The 25,221-nt window shown below is 44.2% G+C and overlaps 1 protein-coding gene across 1 annotated transcript in view; it reads right to left on the bottom strand.

The window, feature by feature from the left end:
- Positions 1–25,221, bottom strand: part of TEAD4 (TEA domain transcription factor 4) — a 479,147-nt gene that overhangs the window by 278,009 nt on the left and 175,917 nt on the right. The window contains exon 4 of the mRNA XM_078647400.1: positions 2,660–2,722. Coding sequence (XP_078503526.1) covers positions 2,660–2,722 — 63 coding nt within the window. The remainder of the gene's footprint in view (positions 1–2,659; positions 2,723–25,221) is intronic.

Genomic DNA, 25,221 nt, shown 5'->3' with positions numbered 1-25,221 from the left:
TGAATATATAACAGTGCAGATGACACTGAAACCCATCGATGCTATTCAGAATATAATCTCTTCATTCACCCTGACCATCTGAAGCAATCATCCTGCGGCACAAGTGCTGTAGAAAACGCCAACATTATGTGATTCTAACGCAGTCAGTTTTGGCAATGAACTCCAATTGTAAATGGATAGACATTTCAACTGATACACTAAACATGTTTGCTCTCTTAGTTATAGTTCAGGGTTGCAGTTAAGCAAATGCTATAGAAAATGTTCCACAGAGTTGATGGAATTTTCTAAGCACATCTATAAAAATGCCTCTGATGATGCACACTGGTCGGTGTGTACACCCTCAGCTTGTGCATTTTTAGTAATAAGGGGCTCAATATACTCATTATTATTGCCAGTAGTTACGATGTATGGATTCATACAGAGAAGGATATCAGATGAGAATCTTTCTACCCATAAATCATTGCGACGAACTCCAAGTGGGGCAAGTGATTCATGCAAAGGCAGTTTTGAGCCCTGTGAGGTTTGTAGCTCTACTGTAGTGCTGCAGTTATGTTAATTGTTATGACATTAGCTCAATATTTATTTGTAATCCTCTATAGTGGCCTAAAAATAAATATAAATACATTCTCAAATATATAATTGGTTTTTTTTTTTCGTTTTTTTTTTTCGTTTTTTTTTTCTTTTAACCTCATATTGCGAAAAGAGAAAGGATACTAAGGTGTTCGGGGGAAATTGACGGTCTGTTCATATTGTGAAACCTTCACTGCCCCGGATTTCTGTTAACACTCCCAGCGGGAGTTTCCCAGCCGTTTCAAATATATAATTGTTGGGATGGATTTCTTAAGAGCATTTTAAGGGATAACGGCTTTATGCTGCACAAAGAGGGCCAGTTGTAACCAAAAGACCATATACTAATTTTGGGATGAGCTGCATAATGAAGTATGCTATAGCGGTAATGATGACCGCTTTGTGAATTAGGGCATATAATCATTTAAAAATATTTATCCAGGATGCCCTTGTTCACATCTTGAGCAGATCTTAGTTAATCTACATAATTCTTTTTATTCACGATAATTAAACAGCTTGATATAGGTGAAATACCCATCTAAATGAAGAAGTTATGCTAGGTTATGTGGTTGAAATTTGTACAGTACACAGGGCCCATTTAGCCATTTTCTCCTTGTGGTAGAACACATACTTCGCAGAGGAAAATTTATTTTCCATAAATAAAGAAACATGAGACTTGAAAACTACAACTAACTTCCTCATCTTTAAAAAGCAGCCTTGCTTCTTAACAAATGATAAAAGTTATTAATGGATTTTTTTTTTTTTTTAAAGGCAAGTTTGTAGAAAGGCATAAAATTTAGTTCTCACAGACTCGACTTTTCAAAATATCTGGAAAATATAAAGAGAAAAGGTAGGTAACTTGCTAAAATTTTATGAATGCATTTATAATAATCTAACAAAATATCCTTTTATATAGCTCAGACCCTTTATTTTTGAATGCCTGCCACAAAGTTAGATATAATGATTTTCACTTTTATAAACAAGGTATATTATACTAAAAACATAAAAAGTAAATCTAAGTTCAGAAAGGAACTTTAGGAGGCAAACAAATGTGCTATTATTTGATTGCATGAAACTAATGTTGTTTATAACTGTTTAAAAAAAGCAAGTTAATTAAACCGACTAAAAGATATGTACGACTTGGAAAATAGTTTTCACAAGCTTCTTCAATCTGTTGAAGTGTAGGAGTAACATTTAGGATTTCACATCGCAGTGACTTCTGTATTGTTGGACTCTGAAAGATTTTCTTGGGAAGTTGACATTTGTCAAATTAGGCAATATTTTCCTCAGCTTTTCCTATTGTGGGCTTTGTTTACAAGAATTGAGTTGCAACAGAAAAAGGTATTGTGTCCATTCGTAAAAAGAACTACAGACGAGAATATAAAATGTTGTGTATTGACATGTATCAATAACCCATGTAAACATCAATCATTCTTGCTGCTTAGGTCTCAAAAGTCATCTCCAAACAAAGTGCAACCAAATGGCAATCCAATGAAATGGGTGAATGGAAAGAAGCCTAGTCTAAGAGAAATGGCGTGAGAGCAAAAAGCTTCCTTCTTTTCATAAAGTTAATCCAGAGGATGATTGTGATTCCGGGTGCCTTCTCGAAAGGTGCAACACAGTTAGAAAAGTCTATCTCGACAGGATGGTCTGAGAATGTGCAGTAAGATAAATAATGCTAAGAGTAAAGGTTATATGTTCCCCATTTGTTAAGAGCACAGAACCCCAGCAAGCTGTAGTTATATTTAGCATCTTCCTGCAAAAAGGAACGCTCATAAGTTCAAAACAATTATATCGGGGCAGTGAACACCAATTTTACAATGTTCACTTTTCTCATCTTCCAGAACCAGTGCCTTAAAAACAGGTAACACGACTCATCAATTCAAACATGCTTAATGGTAGATGACGCTTTAAATTATTATATGTCTAACATATCATTATGACTTCAGCACTGTTTCTGCAGTTCGATCTTTTGTAATGTACTCCATTCTACATATTACCTGTCTCCTTGGCTATTCTGAAGGACACTTGAAGAAAACAAACTTTGGTGATCTATGATAATCTATCACAGTAAAAAGTGGCAAGTATTTACCTTCAATTTTGCCTGGATTTCACGTGCTTTTCTACGGGCCAGTACCTGTATGTGACTTGACACCTGAAAAAGAACAACATTTCTGAATATACAAATTATTGAACAATAATTAAAGCACCTCAAATTTTATTAATATAAATTTGATAACCATACAGACTTTGTTACTTTGTCCTTCTCCTTTGACATGCAGATTGAGAATTTGTGCCATAATGTTGTAGGCAATTAGGAAATGTAAAATGCTGTACAAATAGTTTTGTGTTGTTTTGATAGTCCAGTATATAGTAGAGAACTCTAAGCTTCTAGCCATGCCAGATACTTGGCTGTTTTTGCCTCCTGCCCCCAACGTGACTACTAACAACCCCATATAGTGAGTAATGAAATCGCCTTCAGTATCAAACATCTTTAGGAAGATTATTATGGGCAGTCACAAAGTCAAAGTGAACCATCAAGCCAGCTACTGTACAGCAGTGCTAGAGAAGGCCGGAACAGTACGGATCTATTATCTGGTCCATTAATTACTCCAAGATGGCAGTAGATTAATATTGTTTTATTCATGGTATATCTAGAGCACCACACAGTCAGACTATCTTGGTCAGTCAATCTGACAGGTCCAAGATTTAAATTGCAGAACACCATCAAAGGCCAAAGATGGAGACACCGTATAAGGTCAGTAGGTCCAAAGGCTTTTATTTTTCAGACATCAAACTAGTAGAAATCCAGTATTAGCCTGGGCTATGTTCGGTTGTGTGCCCCCTTCCCACTTAAAAACATGGCCAGGCCCCCGGGAAATGGGGTCCCAGGGGCCAGAAATTCAGCTGTAATAGTTAGTTTTCTTAAGTAAGTGTAGCTTGTGCCCTAAGGTAACTATTGTATTGTATTGTATCGTACACTTATATCGCGCAGACTGTCACCCTACGGGTATCCTGGCGCTTGAAAAACCTAATCAGATGGAATCGGCAGAGAGCAGGGATGAGTATGGGGGCCTAGAAGTCTCAAATTTTAGCAAATAGACAAGCCTTTAGACTCTTTCTGAAACACATCAGAGAGTTGGCTTGCCTGATGTTCTGAGGTAACTCATTCCACAGGCAGGATGCTACTGTACTGAAAGCCCTACCTCCCATCCTAGATTTCTTAGATTTGGTAGTTGGTGCCAGACTCACACTGGACGAGCGAAGGAGCCTGGTGAGCTTGTACCAGGGAAATCTTTCTTGCATATATAGAGGGCCCATACTGTGCAGTTCTCTGTATAGAATGCACAATGATTTAAAGGTGACTCTGTCCCTTATCGGCAACCAATGAAGATCTCTCAAAGCCATTGTGGTAGAGGAGCTACGTGGTCTGTTAAGTGCCAGCTTTGCCGCTAAAGACTGGACTCTTTGCAGCCCCTGTAGGATGTATAATGGGGCACTTAAATATAGGGAATTGCAATAATCCAGTCTGCACAGGATTATGCTCCTCACCACCAAGGGTCTGGCCTCATTGGGTAGGAGAGGAAGGATCTGTCTAAGTGCTTTTAGCAGGGCAAAGCAAACGCTAATTGTTTTATTAGTTTGAGATACCAATTGAAGATTTTCATCAAGCAGTACCCCCAGGTTGCGCACTGTTTTAACTAGGACCAGAAGATCGGTCCCCGGGGAAAACCTGAGCTCGCACGGTAATTCATTTTGGCGGTCGAGCAGTAGACCGCCTCCATTTTCCCCTCGTTAAATTGAAGAGAGTTTGCTTTGAGCCAGCCAGAGACCCGACGCATGCATTCCTGAAAAGTGTCCACAGACACAGCATGCTTCCCTTCCAGGGAGAAACACCAATTGGGTGTCATCGGCATAATTGATCAGGTCGATCCTATAAGATTTTATGATGGGAATCAAGGGCCGCAAGTATATATTAAAAAGGATAGGGCTAATTGCCGACCCCTGTAGCACTCCGTGATGAACCAAGGGGCTTGGGGGAGGCATACGGAGTCATGGTTACTACCTGTTATCTATCTGAAAAATATTATTGTAACCATTTCAGAGCTTTGCCTTTCACACCCAGTCTCTTCAATCTGCCTAACAATGCTGCGTGTCGAATGCGGCCGACGTGTCCAATAGCACTAACACTGATGAATTGCCATTGTCGGCTCGCATTCGCAGAGTATCCAGCACGGTTGCCAACGCAGTTTCCGTCCCATGGCCGGGGCGGAACCCAAACTGATCCCTTGTCCAATAAGCGGTTATCTTCAAGATAACTCGACAGAGACTTGCTGACAGCCTTTTCCCAAATTTTTATAGGGTGGGGCAGAAGAGATATAGGCCTAAAATTGGCTGGGTTTGTTGGATCCAGTGAGGGTTTCTTGAGTAGGGGAGTTACCACTGCCTGCTTCCATACCTCCCGCACTACTCCTTCCTCCAAGGATTGGCAGCAGATCAGTCGCATCCACGGAAATATTTCCGGTCCATACTCCTTCCAGATCTTATGAGGAAGGGGATCTAAGGGGGATCCAGAGGATACACTAAGAGCGAGGCTGTTTAAAAGCTCTTCAGTGAGAGGTTGAAAACTCTCAATAGATGATACTACCCGTGGTTCTTCCTCAGCTATCTGGAGTAATACATCCGGACTGCTGACCTTACCCTGGTCAAGCCCCCCAACAATTTTAGCAAACTATAACTCGTGCAACTAGGTAGTTATAGTTAGGGCCATGTTTCCTTAGGAAAAGCATTTTTTGACTTGCCTATTATCTTTGGCGCTGCTTGACCAATCTTCACAACATTTTCCCCCCAAAAGTGTCAAGTTAGGTGTTGTTGTGCATGGAATGTATTGGGACGATCTGTCAAGTGAGAACTGAGACATAGAAGGGTTAAAAAAGTGTGTTTTACAATGTTAATTCCCATTTTGGCTTTGAACACGACTACAGGCCAAACCACTCAACGAAATTACACCAAATTTATCAGAAAGGTAAATTCGGTTAGGAAGATCCCACTTTCAGTTATTTGATGTAAATCCGTATAGTAGTTTGCGAGAAATTAAAAGAAATCCAAATCTGTATATCTAGAATCGTGAAGCCTTCACGAAAAGCTCATGTAGAGATCTGCAGAGATCTGATTGGCTGCCAACACTTCATCTAAGAAGTGTTTGCAGCCATCTTGGGATTCAGCTTCAGCCAAGCCCCAAAACATAAAGAAAAGGGGGCAGGGTACTAATACCCTGATCCCCAAGCCTTGGTCAGAGGGTCCCTGTGGAATACCGCCACAGCAAAAAAGCATTTTTTTAAATTCACAGCAATTTTTGTGAAAAATCACGAATATCGCTGTGAAAAAAAGCACAGTTTTCTGCGCTTATTTTCAATTAAGCTCCTAGGTGGGCCAGATCCCGGGGGCGTGCGGTATGTTAAAAGCAAGGAGAGGGGTGCAGGGGGCCCCATCCAAGGGCTCCACAATGCCAGGGACCACCACCTTCCCGAGCGACAATTAATAAATTACTTTGGGGAGGCTGCGTGGATCCCCTAGGTCCCAGTAACCTCCACACCCCTGGGGCTATAAGGGGCAGGGATCCCTCGGGGACCACAACCTCCCCAGCACCAATTATTATTTTTTTTAAACAAGAGTGGTCACGCTGCCCCCACCCCCCTCCCCCCACGGGCCATATTTGGCCCTGGGAACCACCGCCTCCCCGAGGCTTCACTGTGCACAAAAAGGAAGGGGGCCCCTCTCCTGGAGCCACTAATAGCCCCAAAGACCGCCCCCTCCCCCCAGGATCAGCTCCTGCTATGTCCTGGGGTGCCCACCTCTGGGACATAGCTGTTTGCTTTTGCTTGGCGGGAACACCCGCCAAGCAAAAGCAAACACTCCACTTCCAGCAAGCAGGAGCTATCAAAAAGCTCCCGCTTGCTGAAAGGGGAGGTTTCATCTCTTTCCCTGTCTACCGACATGTGGGCAGAGAAAGAGATGAAAATATTACTCTTGCACACAGGGAGCTGCATTTCCAGCAGCTCCCTGTGTGCAATAGTAATGCTGGCTCCTGCAGGAGTCAGCGAGCCGCCTGGGACCGTGGGAGCCTTGAGGCACCCACCCCGCAGTTCCATTGCACACTGGCTGCCCTGGGTGGTTCCAGGGCACCCAAGGAAACATGGGTTCCCGTGGCCGAAACAGGCTGGGGGATGAGGCCCCAGGGCCGAAATCAGACCAGGAGGGGAGGCGATGTCGCCATCCTTGCTCAGTAAATTTCAGCCAGGCCCTGGGGTAAGGGTTCTCCAGAGCCAAAATCGGCCCAGGAGAGGGACCCTGTATTCCATAATAATATGTAAAAGTCTTCCCCTTTTTCCAACATAACGGGAAGCACATACAAATATAAACATAGCTGGTACCAAAGCTGAAGCACCACTTAAATAAAGCACAAACGTTCATAACTTCTTGGGCTTGGCAGAAGCAAAGCAGGTGTGTTTCCTCTCGTATTCCACATTCGAAATCAATCTGAAATCTTTATTGGCGGTGAATCCATCATTAATCTATTGGAGCTCAATCTGATCTGGGGTGACAGTGTTGAGTGATTTTTCACGTCGTATCCTGGTCAGAGCAGAGTCCATGATTCTCCCCTTAAATACTCTAAGTATGCAAATGTCCAAAATACATAGCACCACACACACACCAACTCATGGAAATACACAGGCACTCACTCATCCACTCACAGACCTACACAGTCATCAGATGGCACTGATCATGTGATAAGTAATGTAATATGTGAGGTCATAGGCAGTACATTGTGGGAACGTACGTTATAGTTAGCTCAGGTAACTATAACTGTTGAATTTCTATGGTTTTGTATGAGTGAAATCTGAGCCTAACTATAACATCCCTGCAACCTTTCTTTTTTTCACAGAATATATAAATATATATGTATATATATAGTTTTCTCTATATTTAAGGTAATGAATGTGTATTTACATCCTCCTTACATTAGTTACTTTTTATATATGTAATGGTACTCTTCTCCTTAGGTTTCGCCTGCGTAGGCTGCGCATGCACAGTCTCGCTGGCACGGTTTTATGTTTTAGAGGAGCTTCTGAAACGGCTTTAAGCCCCACCTCTCTTTTCCATTGGCCGGTGTCACCGTTTATGCTAAATGGTGGCCAGCCATTGGAAAAGAGGTTTGTGTGACGTACACTTTTCTCTTTTTTGGCCGTCCCACTTGGACGGGCTCACTTGATTTACGTTGGTCGCAAAAGCTTTCTTATCTTTATGGCCCCAAACACATGGCCCCATAAAGACAAGAAATAGTTTTGTGACGAACGGAAATGAAATGAGCAATACAGACATATCATGGGGCATTCGTGAAGCCTCCTTGATGTGTGCTTTTCTGTTTTGCCAGCTTGTGATATTCTTCAAGTTGCAGTGTTGGAGAGAGAATTAGATGTTCTGACTCTTCGTTTTTTGTGCTGCATTTAAAAAACGATTGTTTCGGTGGAAGGTGCTACTCTTTAGTTGGTGTCCCCCTGAGCCGGGAGTCTCTGGGGCCGCCTGTGGCTCGCCGCCTTCCATTTGTTTCACAGCGCAGAAGAAGTACGGCTGACAGGACGTTCGGGCCAATCCTTCACTCCTTGCAGCCACGTCAACTTCTGGGTCTGGCGAGAGGAACCTGAGGCGTGCCTGTAAGTAAAACTTTGTATTCACTCCTATTCAGTGACACCAGTAATTACTAATGGGAGCATGGCATGGGCTCTCGTGTGTGGGGTAGATAAACGAGCTCCTCTGAAGGACCGGAGTTACGTTACAGCTGTTTGCAAAGGGCGCAGCTTTCAATAGTGCAGCGGGTGCAGTGGCACCAGAACCAAGCAGACCGCGGGACCACTTTACTCCCTATTAGTGGTGGGATTTTACTATCAAACCCAAGGAAGGAGGGTTGGGGTGGGGTACTTCTCACTTGCTACGCCACTGCCTGCTTGAGTGTCCGCTGCACAGTGGGAGGCAGCGTGCTGTAACAGGGGCTCATGCTTCTTGTTGACTGTAGGGCTGCCTCCCAAACCACCCCGGGAGCACCAGGGGATGAGCACGAGTGCAGCGGGTGCAGTGGCACCGGAACCAAGCAGACCGCGGGCCCACTTTACTCCTTATTAGTGGCTGGGATTTTACTATCAAACCCGAGGAAGGAGGGTTGGGGTGGGGTACTTCTCACTTGCTACGCCACTGCCTGCTTGAGTGTCCGCTGCACGGTGGGAGGCAGCGTGCTATCACAGGGGCTCGCGCTTGTTGACTGTAGGGCTGCCTCCCAAACCACCCCGGGAGCACCAGGGGATGAGCACGAGTGCAGCGGGTGCAGTGGCACCGGAACCAAGCAGACCGCGGGCCCACTTTACTCCTTATTAGTGGCTGGGATTTTACTATCAAACCCGAGGAAGGAGGGTTGGGGTGGGGTACTTCTCACTTGCTACGCCACTGCCTGCTTGAGTGTCCGCTGCACAGTGGGAGGCAGCGTGCTGTCACAGGGGCTCACGCTTGTTGTTGACTGTGGGGCTGCCTCCCAAACCACCCCGGGATTACCAGGGGATGAGCACGATTGCAGCGGGTGCAGTGGTACCGAAACCAAGCAGACCACAGGGATTGTATGATTTAACAACTACTGCTTAAACCTCGACTTCTGTAACAACGAAGGCTAAACCACGACCAGTACTTAACCACTACATTTTAAACCACTACTCCCTAAACCACGATAAAATTAGATTTAATAGCTTTTTTTTTCTAAAATACTAGTTAAGTTCTGTTTACAAAAACGAGCACATTGATCATATTCTTTTCGTGAAACAAAAAAAGCAACACTGCCATCTCCTGACATAAACCGGAAATTTAAATGTAAACTAATTTTTTTAACAACCTTAGGTGTGTTTGAATTTTAACTTTTACGATTTTTAGCTTCACGTATATTCCTAACTATATATATTTTTTTAATCGTATTTGTAGGGGGAGTCCCCCCACACCCCCAATCTACCCTTTTAAACGTTTTCCTAGCATGCTCCGGTGTTCTAAAAGTCATGGTTCCATCCTTTGTTTTTCCGTCGTTCATGGATGTTACCTTCGCGGTTCAGCCCTCTTTGTTGTTCACTCTTCGTTGTTCCGGTAAGTCGTTGTTTATACATCGTGGTTAAGGATGTTTCCCGACCGCGGGCCCACTTTACTCCCTATTAGTGGCTGGGATTTTACTATCAAACCCGAGGAAGGAGGGTTGGGGTGGGTACTTCTCACTTGCTATGCCACTGCCTGCTTGAGTGTCTGCTGCACAGTGGTTGGCAGCGTGCTGTCACAGGGGCTCGCGCTTGTTGTTGACTGTAGGGCTGCCTCCCAAACCAACCCAGGAGCACCAGGGGATGAGCATGAACTCGTGTGTTTTTTCCTGTCCGTTGCATGCACGCTGCTCCTCCCACCTGATACAAGCCTGCTGCCTGTGCGCACCGCTCAGGCTGTGTAGAGGCCAGCACACAGATCGGCACCCCAGGGACTAGCACGGAGCCCTGCTTCCTGGAGAGCAAGGGAGCGCTTATCACCTTACCGGACACACAGATAGTCAGGCAGGTCCCTGGTGCCTAGGAGGGGAAGTGTCCGCCCCCAAGAATAAGGAGCGTCCAGCCCTCTGGAGAGGAGAGGTCATCCCCCAGGGACAGGCAGAGTTCTCCGACCGCGGGACCCGCTGATCTCTGCTCCCAGGGGAGGCAAGGAGAAGAAGGAACCTGCGCCACGGAGACCCGGGGGCAGGCGGAACCCTGACAACCAGAAGGCAGTCGGAGTCCCGAGGACATGGCACGCTCAGCGTGACCCTGGACCAAATGAGCAAAAATGAACCCCTTGAAATTTTTTTTTTAATAAAATGGTGCATTATGTATTATTCCTTTGTGGATGTATTGCCAGCTTTAGTTTGAATTACGGGTGTTTCTGATGCCCAGCCTATGAGGGGCGGCCTCTCCTTTGCCATGGGTGTGCTCTGGTGGGGAGGCCTGGCGGCCCTGCTCTCCGTGTGGGGCCCACTTCTGCCGGGCTGGGCCCTGGCTGACTTCTCCCTGGACAGCAAGGTGCACTCGTCGTTCATCCACCGGCGGCTGCGCAACCAAGGCAGATACAGTGCACATTGTTTGTCTGAAAGCAACTCACGTTCACAGGCCTTGTGCCGATGCGCCGAGTACAACCCAGGAGTGGTCTCGGAGCTAGGCGCCCTGGTGTGATTTATAAATTGGTCGTATGAGAATATCACGTTCATCCTCCCTACTTGCATCTCTTGAGTTTCAGGTGTGTTTGCCTTGCAGTACTTTCATTATCCAGAAATTAAATGCTTTATAACATTTCCAAAGAGTGTTTTTGGGTTGCAGACTGACCGTGGTTGGGTTGTTAATTGAATCAATTTTGTAACATGACATACAAGAGAACTTGCATATAAAGAATGGGTGATTGGATTGGGTAATCTCGTATAGAGGCAGTTTCGTTGGTACATGCGTAATAATACTGTGAAAGATGAAAGCTCTTGTAGTGTACAGTAGGAAAAAAAAAGGTTCCTGTTATAGTCGGTATCACATCACTAACTCGCCTGTCTCTGATCGAGGCAGATTGTCCAATGCAGGTTGAAAGTGCTAAATTTGCGCGATGTTTGCAGGTGATAAGCATTACTTGTGTCCTTCCACTGCTTGTTTTTAAATGGCATCAAGTAAAGGTTTGCTGTGCCAAAGTCATCCTCTTCCCAGCTTTCAGGAACATGCAGAGCAGAGTCAAAAACCTACTATTTTTTATTTTACCACAGTTTCAGGAATTTTTTCAAAGCGGTAGCCCTTTTTTACAATTTTTTGGGAGGCTTTTAACCTACTTCCACTTTGTGGTGGAAACTAGTGTGTCAACCTTGAATGATCCAGGAAAGATATAGATTTGAAAAAGCAGACACACCAATACAATCAGCAAGTAGGCAAATGTGTATGTAGGCCCCTCAAGGATTTCCCAACAAAACTGACTATTGAAATAAAGTATAATTGAAATTGAATAGAATAAAGCAGCCATTTGTGATACATTTTCATCTGTAACTCTTTGTAACAATGGCCCTTTTGCAAAAGCAATAAACCATTACTAGACCTTCCTGGTTGTGAGACTCTTGCACACAGAGCCTTCCACAAAACTGGACCCAAATATCTCAACTATGGGATTAATTAAAACTGTGCTCCTAGGGTCCTGCTCTTGAGGAATGCACAGATCGTAATAGTTTCCCATTTTAAAAGTAAGAGATTGAGAGACTCCGCCTTCTCTGTACTAGTCGTCAGGATTTGGAATAAGCTCCCATTTCAACTAAAATCCATAACTGATGAGGCCGTTGTTCGAAAATCGTAAAAAATGTATGTTTAGTTTATAATCTGGGTATTCCCTTCAACAGTTTGCCTCATCATTGGAATACTCTTGAGGAGCCGTGCCCTATACAAAAACATTCATTCTGAAATGGTTACAAGATATGGAGTTTCAGAGCAGTGGTTATTTGTACATCAATAAATGTGTGCATACCCATACTAGCATGAGATTCAGAGGGCATTTTTGAAAATGCCTTTTGGCTTATATATTTGGAATGCACAAACGAAGCGAGCTCCAATTAGTAATAAAAAATGTTGTGCGATTATATGTTCTCATATGTCTTCCGATGTAAAAGGTACCTCACTTGTGTGGGTGGGCCTAGTGCCCCTGACAGGAAAGGGGCCAAAATACAATATGGATGCCTCGCCTTTTTCTATTGAAAATTTACACTTTTTAGGTCGAGTCTGGGCAGCGCATGCTCTGCGAGGCATGCTGTATTCAGGTAGGGACTTGAAGCTCTGCCCACTTTCCGCCCACTCTCCGCCCATATCTTTCATTAGCTTGTGTATTATCCACTGTAAACTGTGGCTGTTCAGTGGTCAATAGGCTTAGTAGTCCCTCCTTAGTACTGCCTGGTCTCATTTTGTAACCTCCCATGTCGACACCCCCTGTTACGTGTATTGTTACTCACTAGGCTTTAATTTCAGCCTCCTAGCACTATTTTCTCAAATAGATTTGTCCAGCTTCCTGTTGCAGACAGGACACGCTCTCTCCTCACGCTTAAAAAAATATTTATAGCACTTGCGCTGAACGCATTTGCAATGCACCTTTGCGAGAGTTTAAGCTATTGGCATTGTAAATGACAATGCCTTTTATTTATTTGTTTTAAAAAGAACACATTAATAAAAGGTATTGTCATTTACAATGCCAATAGCTCAAACTCTCAAAAACGCGAGACCTATTGCATTGCAAATGCTTGTTTTGTTTTATTTGTGGTATCCTAGCTGCAGTGCATGCATCCAGTACCATAGCAACTGGGTGATGCTCTGTAGTGGGATTCCAGAATATTGGGATAGCTTCAGTTGAAGAAGAGCTGTCCATGTTGTGAGATGTACCTGCTTGTTCTCCAGTAAAGGAATTTACCTACAAACTATGGATTGATTCATCTTTACAATATTCTTTTCTCAACGGGTGCCTTACCCCCTTTACCTGATTTTGCTCATTTTTTTGTGTCTGAAATTTAGGCCTAATGCTTTGGCTATTAATGATGCTGAATAGAAGAGAGAATAGCAAGGACCCTGTCTGTCAGGTTCAAAAGATAGGATGCTTTACCCACTGGGTGAGGGCTCTCTTTGCACAGTTATGCCATGTTGAATGTGCTGCAAGCACATTGGACTTGACACAGTGCAGAAAAATAGACAATAAGACTGCGCTTCACAGAATAAGAGACAATTGGACAGCTTTTTAAGTGGCATAGCATTAAGGGAAAACGAACTTTAAAAATAATTGTAATGTACTTAAATGCATAGTGGAGTCCTTTAAGGTGTTTTAAAAGGGACTGTAAGAGCTGCGAAGATGTGAGGTAGACAAAGAACGAGACCTGCCTGCATCACTCGTTTTCCCATAGTGTAACTATGAGTCAGTGTCTGCAATTGGTGAACTCCTCTATCCAATAAGGGGCGAAAACACATTGCCAGCCTCAGCTTCACGCTACCAACATTTGCCGCATTATGAACGTGTTGTATCTTGGTAGAGAGTGATTGAAATAACCAGCACAACGAGAGAGCTAGTCTCATAATGACAGTAACATTATGCAGCTAGTCAAAGGTAATCTAAACAGAAAGTGACATTGCCAAAAAAACAAATCTCATCAGTGGCAGCATTCCAACTTACCAAAATTGGGCCCCAAAGCAATCCACGCCTCGCCCCTGATCGGGGATGCCGGATTCTCATGGCGGCCCTCATTAACTAGCCAGCCAATGACAGGGATGGCAAATTCTGGTGGCCAATGGCACGGGTGGCGCATACTGAATTACATCACGCAACATGAGGAGGATGGTGGGAGCGGTAATTCCGACGTTACTGACCGCTTAAAATAATGTGGACATCAACGTCTACATGCACTGTCTAAGTATGAGTATGCTGCCATTAAAAAATAAAGCCAGAACCTCAAAAAACAGCTTGTACATACGAGGCCTCTGCCATCTAATTCCAGACAAGAGACATTATGGAACTTGCCCTCTGTTAGGGGCCATTTACCATGTTAGTCCTGGAGGGTATGTGCATATTCGAAACATACTAACATCTTGATCTAGGCCTTCACACTCTGGGGGAACTTCAACAAAATACATATATGTATTAATATCCAACAGGGTCCGAGATGTATCAAAGTTTCTCTATGTTAAAGAACAGTGCTGGATTTTCAGGTTACAAAGTTTCTCTATGTTAAAGAACAGTGCTGGATTTTCAGGTTACAGAGGCATGACAAAGGCTTAATGATAAAATTCCTTTGATCCAATTGCCCTTTAATAGAACCTTTGAGTATGAGCTTACTCTGACTAATAGATGGGTATAATTGTTTGAGTCAGAGTCAGTATAGACACAAAAGAACTGACCCCACATACACCAGGAGAGTTTTCACTGAATAGGGGCTGTTTATCAATACCACTATCACTGTGAGAAATAACAATTAGATCTCAGTTCTTACCTTGATTTCTTGAGACTACAACCCCACACATGAACATAGCCTAGAACAGATTAATAACTTTCCTCCTTTGGATCTATACTGTTGGAATGTTCCAAAGAGCCGTCATTCGAATCCCTTAATTGGACAACCATGTTGTTATTTTTTAATAGTAGCATACTCCTACATAAACAGTGAGTGTTGACGTTGATATCCACATTGTTTTAAGGAATCTGTAACCTTGGAACTACCGTTCTCACTGTCTTACTCGTGTTGCGCTGATGTAATACAGTATGCGTCACACGTGTCATTGGCCTTCATACTTAAACAGTCCATTTTGATCCTGATGTCCACACTGTTTTAAGCGTTCTTTAACAATGGAACTACTGTTCCTATTGTTCTCCTCGTGTCGCACAGACGTATGTGCCACACGTGCCATTGGCCACCAGCATGCGCCATATGCACCATTGACTGGCTATTTAATGAGAGCCACCATGAGAATCCAGCATCCTCGATCCCGGCAAGCTGGTGAATGCTTTAGAGCCCGATTTGGGTAAGTTGGCATGCTGCCGCTGATAAGATTAGTTCTTTGGCGATGTCGCTACCTGTTTTGATTAACTTTGACTTGCTGCATACTTTTACTGTCACTGAGAGACTAGCTCTCTTATTGTGCTGATTCTTTTCAAGTTCTTAAAATAAATCAACGAACATTGTGAATGGGTCATTCCCATAATTAGATATACAGATATAATTTAATATGTTTATTTACTATTTGTTTTTCAACATATCTGTTTCTTTTGGAGCTCAGTCATGCTCGGTTTGATTGGGTTTATGAGTGCATTGTTTACGTTTCTTTTGTTTTTCATTGAGATATATCTCTTACTTGTCTCTTTTCAAGGGTAGTGTGCACCTGACACCACGCCAGGGACACCACGAGAGTTGAGAGAAAAGACCCACTTATTGCGGGTAAGGTTAGCAGTTGTGTCTGATTTTAAACACTGAACAGCATGCTGACACCACATAGGAAGAAGTATGTTTCCTCCTGGGAGGTCGTGGGACTCACAATTTACAATTGGGTGCTATATGGGAGGTGTGGCGCAGCGGCCAGGTTGGCTGACTACGGAACAATGGGGCTCACGGTTCGGGCGCCGGTGGCAGGTTGCCCAGCACCATGTGACTCTGGGCAGTAGCTAGCTTAATCTTCCCAATGGCCCCAAGCGCCTTGACACCGTTGGGTAATTGTTCGCGCTTTACAAATACTGGATTTCATTTAATTTCATATGCTTACATCTGGAATTGCTATGTAACCAAGATGAATTATGATTATATTATATCTCTCCACAGGTCTTGGAGAAGCGGATTCTCTAAAGGTTTGGTGACCACTTTATATGTTTTGTATTGTTTTAAGTATTGCATGTCAGTTTTGACAGTGATTAGCAGAAGTGACTGAATATAGGTCCTGATGAATGCCCCTACACCTCGGAGAGGGGTACTTTGAGGGTAGAAACATGTTAACCAAAGACCATAAAAATTGCAGGGTTGAACCTACGCCTTCCTAAGCACTTGCTTTTGTAAAGCTTTTATTCTAACCCCGAAAGACAACAATAAAGTCTGATGTCTGTTGTGGAGTGAGTACGATAGTTACACTTCAGGTTTTTTCACACTCTGAACTACTCCCCTTACTACTGACTCACATTAGGTTACATCAGATCCTTCAAAGAGCTCCTCCTAATTTGTTTTATAATTCATAGCTCGCACCACAACTTTTTGTTGTGGTGTTAGGTGGAACCCTAAAATGAAGCATGCCACCTTTGGGTGAGGGTTCTCATCCTAAAAAGGAAATATCCCTTTACTTCTTAGGCTACACTCAAACCATCAAGCTGTTTGTTTAGACCCAGATATTTCATTTTGTTTTTTTGATTGTATTTTGGGAGAGAAGACCAGCTGGTCTTAAAATCTCCCTTGGCCATCCTTGAGTGTTTAAATTAACTTATATACAACAAGGACAACCATTCATCTTAACAGAGTGATTTTTATGTAGAATAATTGTTTTGTGTGGAGTTAGCATGTCTGTGAGTGCCCAGAGCTCACACCAGAGGAGGAAGCTGTGGACAGCACAAGTTGAAGGACCTGGGGTTAATTATGTTATAGCTACATGTTTCCATTTGCCCTTACAATGAAACTGCGGGAAACATTGACAGACAAAGGAAACTGAATGAGAAGGAGTTATGCCAGAACAATAGTTTAGAGCAGGAGGCCTCTGCAGCATTAGACGACGAACATACAAGAATGATAGGTAAAGACAAGGTGTAATGATGCTGCATGATATTGGAAAAGAAAACCCAGGTCAAGATGGCTCTGACAGTTTTCCACTGTGTTGCATGTACAGTGAGCTTGATCCTTCTATATTAAAAACTGGGGGAGGGGCGTGGCCAGTCAAGGGGGAGAGGGGTGGCCAAGCAAGATGGCTGGATGGATATGATCCACGCCTGCTCCGGAGCGCCGTAACTGTCGGACATGGCCAAACTTCAGTTAGAGGACCAAAAACTACAGGCAACGAACTAAGAAGACTCAGCAACGCTGTCGAGAGACCGGGCGTTCAAGCGCAGAAAGTCTTCAATGAGGACCTGAGGATTTTATGATGTGGTGCGTAGTAGAGCAAGGGCCCAAGGTGGCGCCAACGATCCTGTCCGCGTGCCGCCCGGAAAGCAAATAAGTCTCAGATGCCTCTGCAGGACTTGAAGAGGCACAAATCTGAAGCATGTCTACCATGAGTGTGGAGTGAAAAAGGGGGCTACATAGCGCGCTGCCGCACAAAGCGATACCACACGCTTGACCCTAAGATGGCCGCTTCAGGCTGATTTTGGCAAGAACCACCATTGACTCGCCTGACAGACAGCCATTTCACAGCATTCAGACACACTCTCACTGCTGTAATTACACCTAACAGACCACCTTTTATCACTAACATATAATCGTCCTTCCATCAGTTGTCCAACCAACACCCTCCTCTCCCTTCTACCATAATAACACTAACGCACAACACACACACTGCACGCCACCACACTTTGTAACTCTTGCAACAAACCAGTATAAGATAAACACTCTCACCTCTACTTCATTTATTCCTACACAAAACATACACTCTACTCATAATTGAATTACCACCCCCTCTACGTCACAACCTCCTCTCACAAACAATACTACACAACATATGCATCATCACCCTTTTTCACTACTCCTCAAAAGCAAAACATATCACACACACCAGCACAAGAAGATCTTCAAAGCTCAACGCCTCATAATACTTACCATCTCAAAATACAAACATATACCCACCTTTCAAACCACACAAAGGAACAAACTCCAATGCCAAGCTTTCACTCTTCCACCACACCTAACACAGATACAGCAATAGAGCACCTCTCTTCTAACCGCCTCTCATCCATTGGACAATTTAGAACATTACTACATGACACACATGCTGCACCACCACCCCTGACTCATACACCTTCCGCCTTAAGCACACGCTAAAAATATAAGCAACATGCCACACCTCACAACTTTGCTTCCCCATGTCTACTTCACAACGTTACACCACAAAAGCAATACAGCACTCCAATTCACTCTCAAACACCATCTCCAACACATACACATGCAGGCCCATCAAAATGCCTTCTTAGCATGCTGGATGAGGAACACGATACAGAACTGCTACACGATTGCTATCCTAACAAAGCTAATACCAGCACTAAAAACCCACACAATACTGATCACTCTTCTACCAAACAAAGTCCCACTATCACCAAAGGCCACTCACTAAACTGTCTACTAATAAATGCTCGATCCCTCTCTAAAAACAAGCATCACATCTACAACCTTCTCACCGATGCAAAAGCAGACATACTATTCATAACCGAATCATGGTTGGGAGAATATATGGCTCCAGTCCTGCATGAAGCCATTCCTCTAGGCTATCCAGTAATCACCCAAAATCGTATAGCCAAAAAAGGAGGTGGTCTAGCTGTTGCATTCAGGCAAACAATACATATCACTAAAATTGACAACATCTCCATAAAGAATTGTGAGGCTCTTCTAACAAGATGCAATCCTACACTGTCTTCCTCCTGTAACTTCCTGCTCCTTTACAGACCTCCACCTAGCAACGCAACATTCCCAGAAGCACTTCTAGACACAGCTTCAAACCTGATAACAATACACTCCAACCTATGCGTTCTGGGTGACCTTAACATTTGGTTTGATAAACCCAATATGACCCATCCAAAAACTATAATCACCGGCCTAGACGCATTGAACCTGCATCAGATTGCCCACAATCCAACACACACCGCTGGACATATCCTAGATGTCATTTTTGCTAATACTGAACTAGTTACCTTTCAAACTATAACTCCAGTCACATGGTCAGACCACTACTTGCTTGCCTTCCAACATAAAACAACGCTAAGCGACTCACCTAAAGCTACCTTACATCCATCCACCTATCGGCCGTGGAAAAAACTCAATTTGGAACACTTGGAAACACAACTAACATCCAGTACAAATCTGGAAACCACACAACAGAACAAAAGAAAAAAAGCGCCTTGGAGAAACATAGAAATAAAAGACATAAAACAACAAATTAGAAAGCTGCAACGTACCTGGCTCAAAACAAACGCCAAACAAGACAAACTTCACCTACAGAAAATTAACAGATTATACGAGTCTGCTATCAAAAAAGCTAAGAAAAGGTACTATTCAGACAGAATTCAAAACTCTAAATGTGCAAATAAAGAATTCTATAAAATACTCAATTAATTTAGCAAACCAAATTGCCTAGAAGGAACTTATCCTGTTACTCAAGATTTCACAGACAAAGTGGCAAATCATTACACGGACAAGGCAGACACTTGGAATCGTACTTAAAACAGAAACAAAGCACCAGCACTAACCCTTGTACAAAACAACAATCCAAGAAGGCTCTAATCAAGCCTCTCCGTTCCTTCCAACACATCTCACACAATGAATTTATGGACCTGGTCAAAGCAAGCAGACCTGCTAGCAGCCCTTCTGACCCCTGTCTGCCACAAACTTTCAAGACAATTCTTTTAACAACCTCTGCTGCCACTCCAGTAAGAAGAATCATCAACGATTCCTTAACTGCTGGAATATTTCCAGAAGAACTCAAAAAGTCATACATACACCCTTTACTGAAGATAACAAACTTGGACCCGCTGAACCCTGACAACTACAGACCCATTACAAATGGACCGTTCCTGGGCAAACTGATAGAAAGAGCAGCGTTCGCCCAGATGTCACAATTCATTGAAGAGAATGACATACTTTCAGACTTCCAAACAGGATTCCGTCCGGGAAGAGGCACTGAATCTTCCCTCCTTGCCATCTGGGATGACCTAAAGAATACAGTTGACCGCAACGGGGTTGCAGCGCTACTCCTCTTTGACCTGTCAGCTGCCTTTGACACGGTTGACCATGACACTCTGAAACAAAGACTAGCCGGCATAGAGGGAACTGCTCTAGACTGGATCGCATCCTACCTTCGAAACAGAACTAATGTCATCCATAACCCACCTTTCTCGTCCAAACCGTACTCGACAAAAGCAGGGGTCCCTCAAGGTTCTATCATCTCGTCCATGCTTTTCAACATCTACATGAAGTCATTACCTGTACTGATCAATAAATTTCACCTCACGTGTTATAACTATGCAGATGACATGCAAATACTCCTTCAACTGAAATGCCCCAAAGACATTGGAAAATCACCAATTTTCAGCTGTCTCAGAGCCGTGGATTAGTGGATGACTTGGAGCCATCTCAAAATTACAACCTGCGGCGATAAAGGCAGATAGTTAGGGCAGGGTAATCATGGTAAAGGGAAATTTGAAAGGCAGACTCTGTACTTTTATTTCCCCATACACCCCCAATACAGGGCAAGCTAAGTTTTTATCATCCCTAAAAGACCTGATAGGTGGGTTTGTAGAGGGCCAGACAATACTCATGGGCGACTTTAACCTGACTTGGCATGCCGAGATGGACAGCACTCACACACACAGGGCGGCCACAAGCAACTTCCCCAAAGGGATCAAACAAAGAATGCATGCCCTAGAGCTGAGGGATGCATGGCAGACGCTCTATCCCACCACCAAAGATTTCACCTTCTTCTCACACGTACACTTGACCTATTGCAGGTTAGATTACATCTTCATAAGTCAATACCTACTAGGCTCCGTCCAGGCGGCGAAGATACTTCCAATCACTATCTCTGACCATAGTCTAGTAACCATCAATTTATCTTGGAGATGCAACGGGGCAGGCACTCAGAGATGGTATTTTCCAGTCTTGCTTCGAGACGAGCTGAGGGCAACCATTTCCAACTGCTTTGAACTTAATCAGCCCCAGGATACCTCACCCCAACACAACTGGGATGCGTTAAGGCAGTCCTCAAAGGTAAATGTATTGAGCTCAACTCCACATTGAATAAACAGAGGGCTAAGGAAAGGGGGGGAATTGGAGGTGGAACTAGAGAAGGTAGAAAGAGACCATAAGAAGGCCCCTTCTCGGGTACTACAAAGGCAACTTAGTGCATTGCAGGGGAAAATTAAAGCGATCTATTCAAACAGGGCAGAATACACATTGTTACGGCTCCAACAGATATCTTATGCCCAAGGAGGTAAGGTGGGAACTCACCTAGCAAGACAGCTACGGGAAAGGGTAACTTAACTCACAAGGATGAAGCAAAAGCGTCCATATTTGGAGGGTTCTATTAAGATTTATACACAGGCATACTCTCAGATACAGAGCTGCAAAAACACTATTTAGACACACTGGAGTTGCCCCATGTCGCTCGTCGGAGAACGACCAACTAAACAGCTGATTACTTCAGAAGAAGTAGGAAAAGCAATTGCAAAACTCAAATTACACAAATCCATGGGGCCCGATTAGTTGACGGCACACTTTTATAAAAAAATATGAGTCAGAGCCTATACCCCACCTCACCTCGTTATTTAATGAAATAGTGGAGGACTCCACGGTATCGAAATCTATGGCTGAAGCAGTCGTCACCGTTATTCCCAAACCCGGGAGTTGTGCCTCCTACCAGCCTATTGCTCTGTTAAATTTAGACGCCAATATTTTCTCAGCAAAATGGCTACTGGCCTCTAGAATAGAAAACATAATGCCCGCACTAAGCCACACTGATCAATCTGGCTTCATAAAGGGAAGACAGACGCACAACAATATCCGGTGGACATTACACCTGATTGAAAAAGTTTCTTAATATAAAATCCCGGCAATGGCTGTAGGGACGAGATGCGGGGAAGGCCTTTAACAGGGTGGATTGGTTGTTTCTCTTTCTAACCCTGCAACATTTTGGGTTTGGGGAAAAGTTGATTAACATGGTCAGGGCTAATTATAAGCACCCACATTCCCGAGTTCAGGTTAACGGGTCTTGGTCACACCCATTTGCACTTAGCAGAGGTACAAGACAGGGCTGCCCACTTTCCCCTCTTCCATTTGCCCTGAGCATAGAACTATTGGCAATTCAATTCAGGGCGAACCCGGAGATCAAAGGTATACACTTTGGGGGTATAGAACACAAGGCATTGCTCTTTGCGGATGACATCCTGATAACACTCATGGACCCAGGCCCTTTATTAGGGGCATTACAGGCAAAACTGCGTAAATATGAGGCGGTAGCAGGCTTCAAAGTTAATTTATCGAGATCGTTCATCCTAAATCTTACAATCCCTGAAAGGGACGCCCTGCAGCTCCGAAAGACAGACCCCCTTTCAATGGGCCAAACGCTCCCTTCAATATTTAGGTATACAGCTCACCCGAGGATGGAGGATCTCTATAAGGCCAACTATCCACCCCTGCTGTCTCAACTCCAACAAGATCTCAAGCGCTGGAAACCACTGTTCCTCTCTCGGATAAATGCCATAAAAATGACAATGCTCCCAAAATTACTTTATTTGTTCCAGGCGCTTCTGGTCGACCTGGATCGTGAGCTCCTTCCCAAGCTTCGCTCTCTTATTACTAAATTCTTTGGCAGAACGGAGGGTCTTGTCTCACGTTTCATGCTCTACGACGCCCGAAGAAAGGGGGGGGTGGCGCTACCAGACTTCTCCCTGTACCTCAAAGCATCCCAACTTAGGGTAGTGGTAGAGTGATCCATGAAGGAGTCTGACAAACATTGGCTTCACATGTAAATGTATGTGTCTTGTAAATGTATGTGTCCTGTAAAGCGCACTGCTGCCCTGAGGCGTCGTGGCGCTGTAGACCGCTGGGGAACCCGTCCTGGCTATCCCTGTGAGATGGTCCCTACTGGGTATCTCCAAGGTGAAACCAGGCATCCCCGGCAAGTGTGGGAGGCCGTTGTAGAGATGAGGCAAGCTAATGCCCAGAGTTGCAGAGTGTGAACCCTGGTTAGAGTAGGCACCGAGGCGAGAATTATCGAGTCCGCTGACCCTGGTCCACGACCCTGCCGCGTCGGGAATTGAACCCTGGTCCCGGGCCGTTCTCTGCTTCCGGGTCTGCCGCCTCTAACCAGTGAGCCACACCACTCCACATGGACAGGGCGATAGTGGGAAGGTTGAACTGGGACGTGCTTTGGAAGCAGAAAAAATATAGGCCGGCCAATCCGCACATTAGCACCCCGACGTGCACCACACTTAAGGTTTGGGACGAAGTCACAAGAGATTGGGGCTAGACTTTCTTCCGTTCACTGTATACCCCTATACACTTCAACACTGACTTTTCCCCAGCACTACGAGAGGGCCCATTTGACCCTTGGTGGGAGGGGGGCTGCCTGATGGTCTCAAACCTGTTTCACGATTTTGACATACTCACATTTGAAAGCTGCCAAAGAGAGTTCCATGTTCCCAGCAAAGACCAATTCCAATATCTCTAACTCAAACATTGGGTATCCCAGCCACAGAGAAGAGAAGCCGCCGCTAGAGAGCGTACCCCGGTTAGAACAGCTGCTACAGAGGGCGGGCAATATGAAAGGGGCAATTCCCTCACTCTATGCCTTACTGCTTTCGACAGTACACACTCGGATGGCGCGCTACATGTCTTTTTGGGAGCAGGTGGTCGAAAGGGATATTACAGAAGAGGAGTGGAAACACTTATGGTCGGTTATCACCAAGAGCAATCACTCAGTGGCCTTGAGAGAGGCCCATTACAAGACCCTTTTCAATTGGTGACACCAACCTAAAATTAACAGAGAGTCAAGAAACAAACAAACAATGTACCCAAATAAAGTTACACAGGAAATAGTTATTAAACTATGCAAGTTCCCATCAGTCCACCATCGAGACCGCCCTTCATCATCTGGGATCTCTGGTGCATAATTTCTGTCACATTAAAGGGTAAAAAACCTGTGCTGGCAGATAACTACACCAGGCACAGGAAAAACCACAATGATAATTACAGATGTGAAACAGAAAGGCGTATCTAGATGGGAACAAAGTAGCAGTGCGTGAAAAAAGATGTGTGTTGTGAAAAGAAAGAGAAAAAGCTCTAAAATTAGGTAGTGGTCGGGAAAAACAATTTAATAAACACCCTCACACTCCTAAATCAATAAAAACAGTGCAATAGTGGTTTAACAAATAGCCACTAAAGATGAAAGGTCGACATGTTTCTGCAGACACATGGAGTCTAGTGATCTCCTGCTGCTTCTTCGGGACCATTAATGCTACTGCTAGAAAAAATAATAAATAACAAGAACCATATCACCTGAAAGTGTATGTATAAACATCTTCTCATCCTAAAGATAGGGGAGAAAATTATAATATAAGGGTACAAAGTCATGTATGCATATGAATTTTAACGTGCACATTTAGTGCCATCATTGTTATATGCTAGACATAAGCTAATATTGCCCAGCACTTAGACTATCAAACTCAGTCACAAATCACCAGTTCAGCAAATTTGTAGATTAGGGTTCACTCACCCACTTGATGAGAAGGAACCACTCCACCTCACCTGGCACGAGCTCAGGTTAATGGATGCACCGCACTAGAAAAAACAACAAATCAAAAGATGTAATCACATCTAAATGTGTTCCTAAACTGACCGGTCTTAGCATGCTCCACACCAAGCATCACATTCCTGCCAGTGCCGTGGAACATCACCAGGTCAATTAGCTATATGTTATAAATGGATAGTTAAAGGTCGGTACCGACGCTACAAAGAGTCACCACTGTTTCCAACACATGTAAACATGCGTATGCGCTTAGCTTAAATGACGGAGTACCAAACGAGCGACTTTGGATGTTCGAAAGGAGCTCAACCCCTCTCACTCACACACGCATGCATGCCGCCTTACCTCTCCGTCGGTGCACCGGTCGTCCCTCTAAGCTCTATCGTAGGGAGGAACCAACCCGGTGCACCGGCGAGGTAAATAAACCTCTCTCGCTTCCGCATTCGATGCGCAACGATGTCCGACGCCCCCTGTGCGTGGTGACGTCATGCGCATCCTCGCCACTGAATGCGCTCTTCGTGATGGGAAATGTAGTTCCCGACCTCTGTCTGTTACGTGATACTGGCTCACTGGTGCCCCTTGCCCAGTGTTTCCT

Source organism: Lissotriton helveticus, chromosome 1_1, assembly GCF_964261635.1.
Source record: "Lissotriton helveticus chromosome 1_1, aLisHel1.1, whole genome shotgun sequence".
NCBI classification, from domain to species: Eukaryota; Metazoa; Chordata; class Amphibia; order Caudata; family Salamandridae; genus Lissotriton; species Lissotriton helveticus.
The sequence above is the reverse complement of the archived record's forward strand: the minus strand, read 5'-3'. Positions and strand labels throughout refer to the sequence as shown.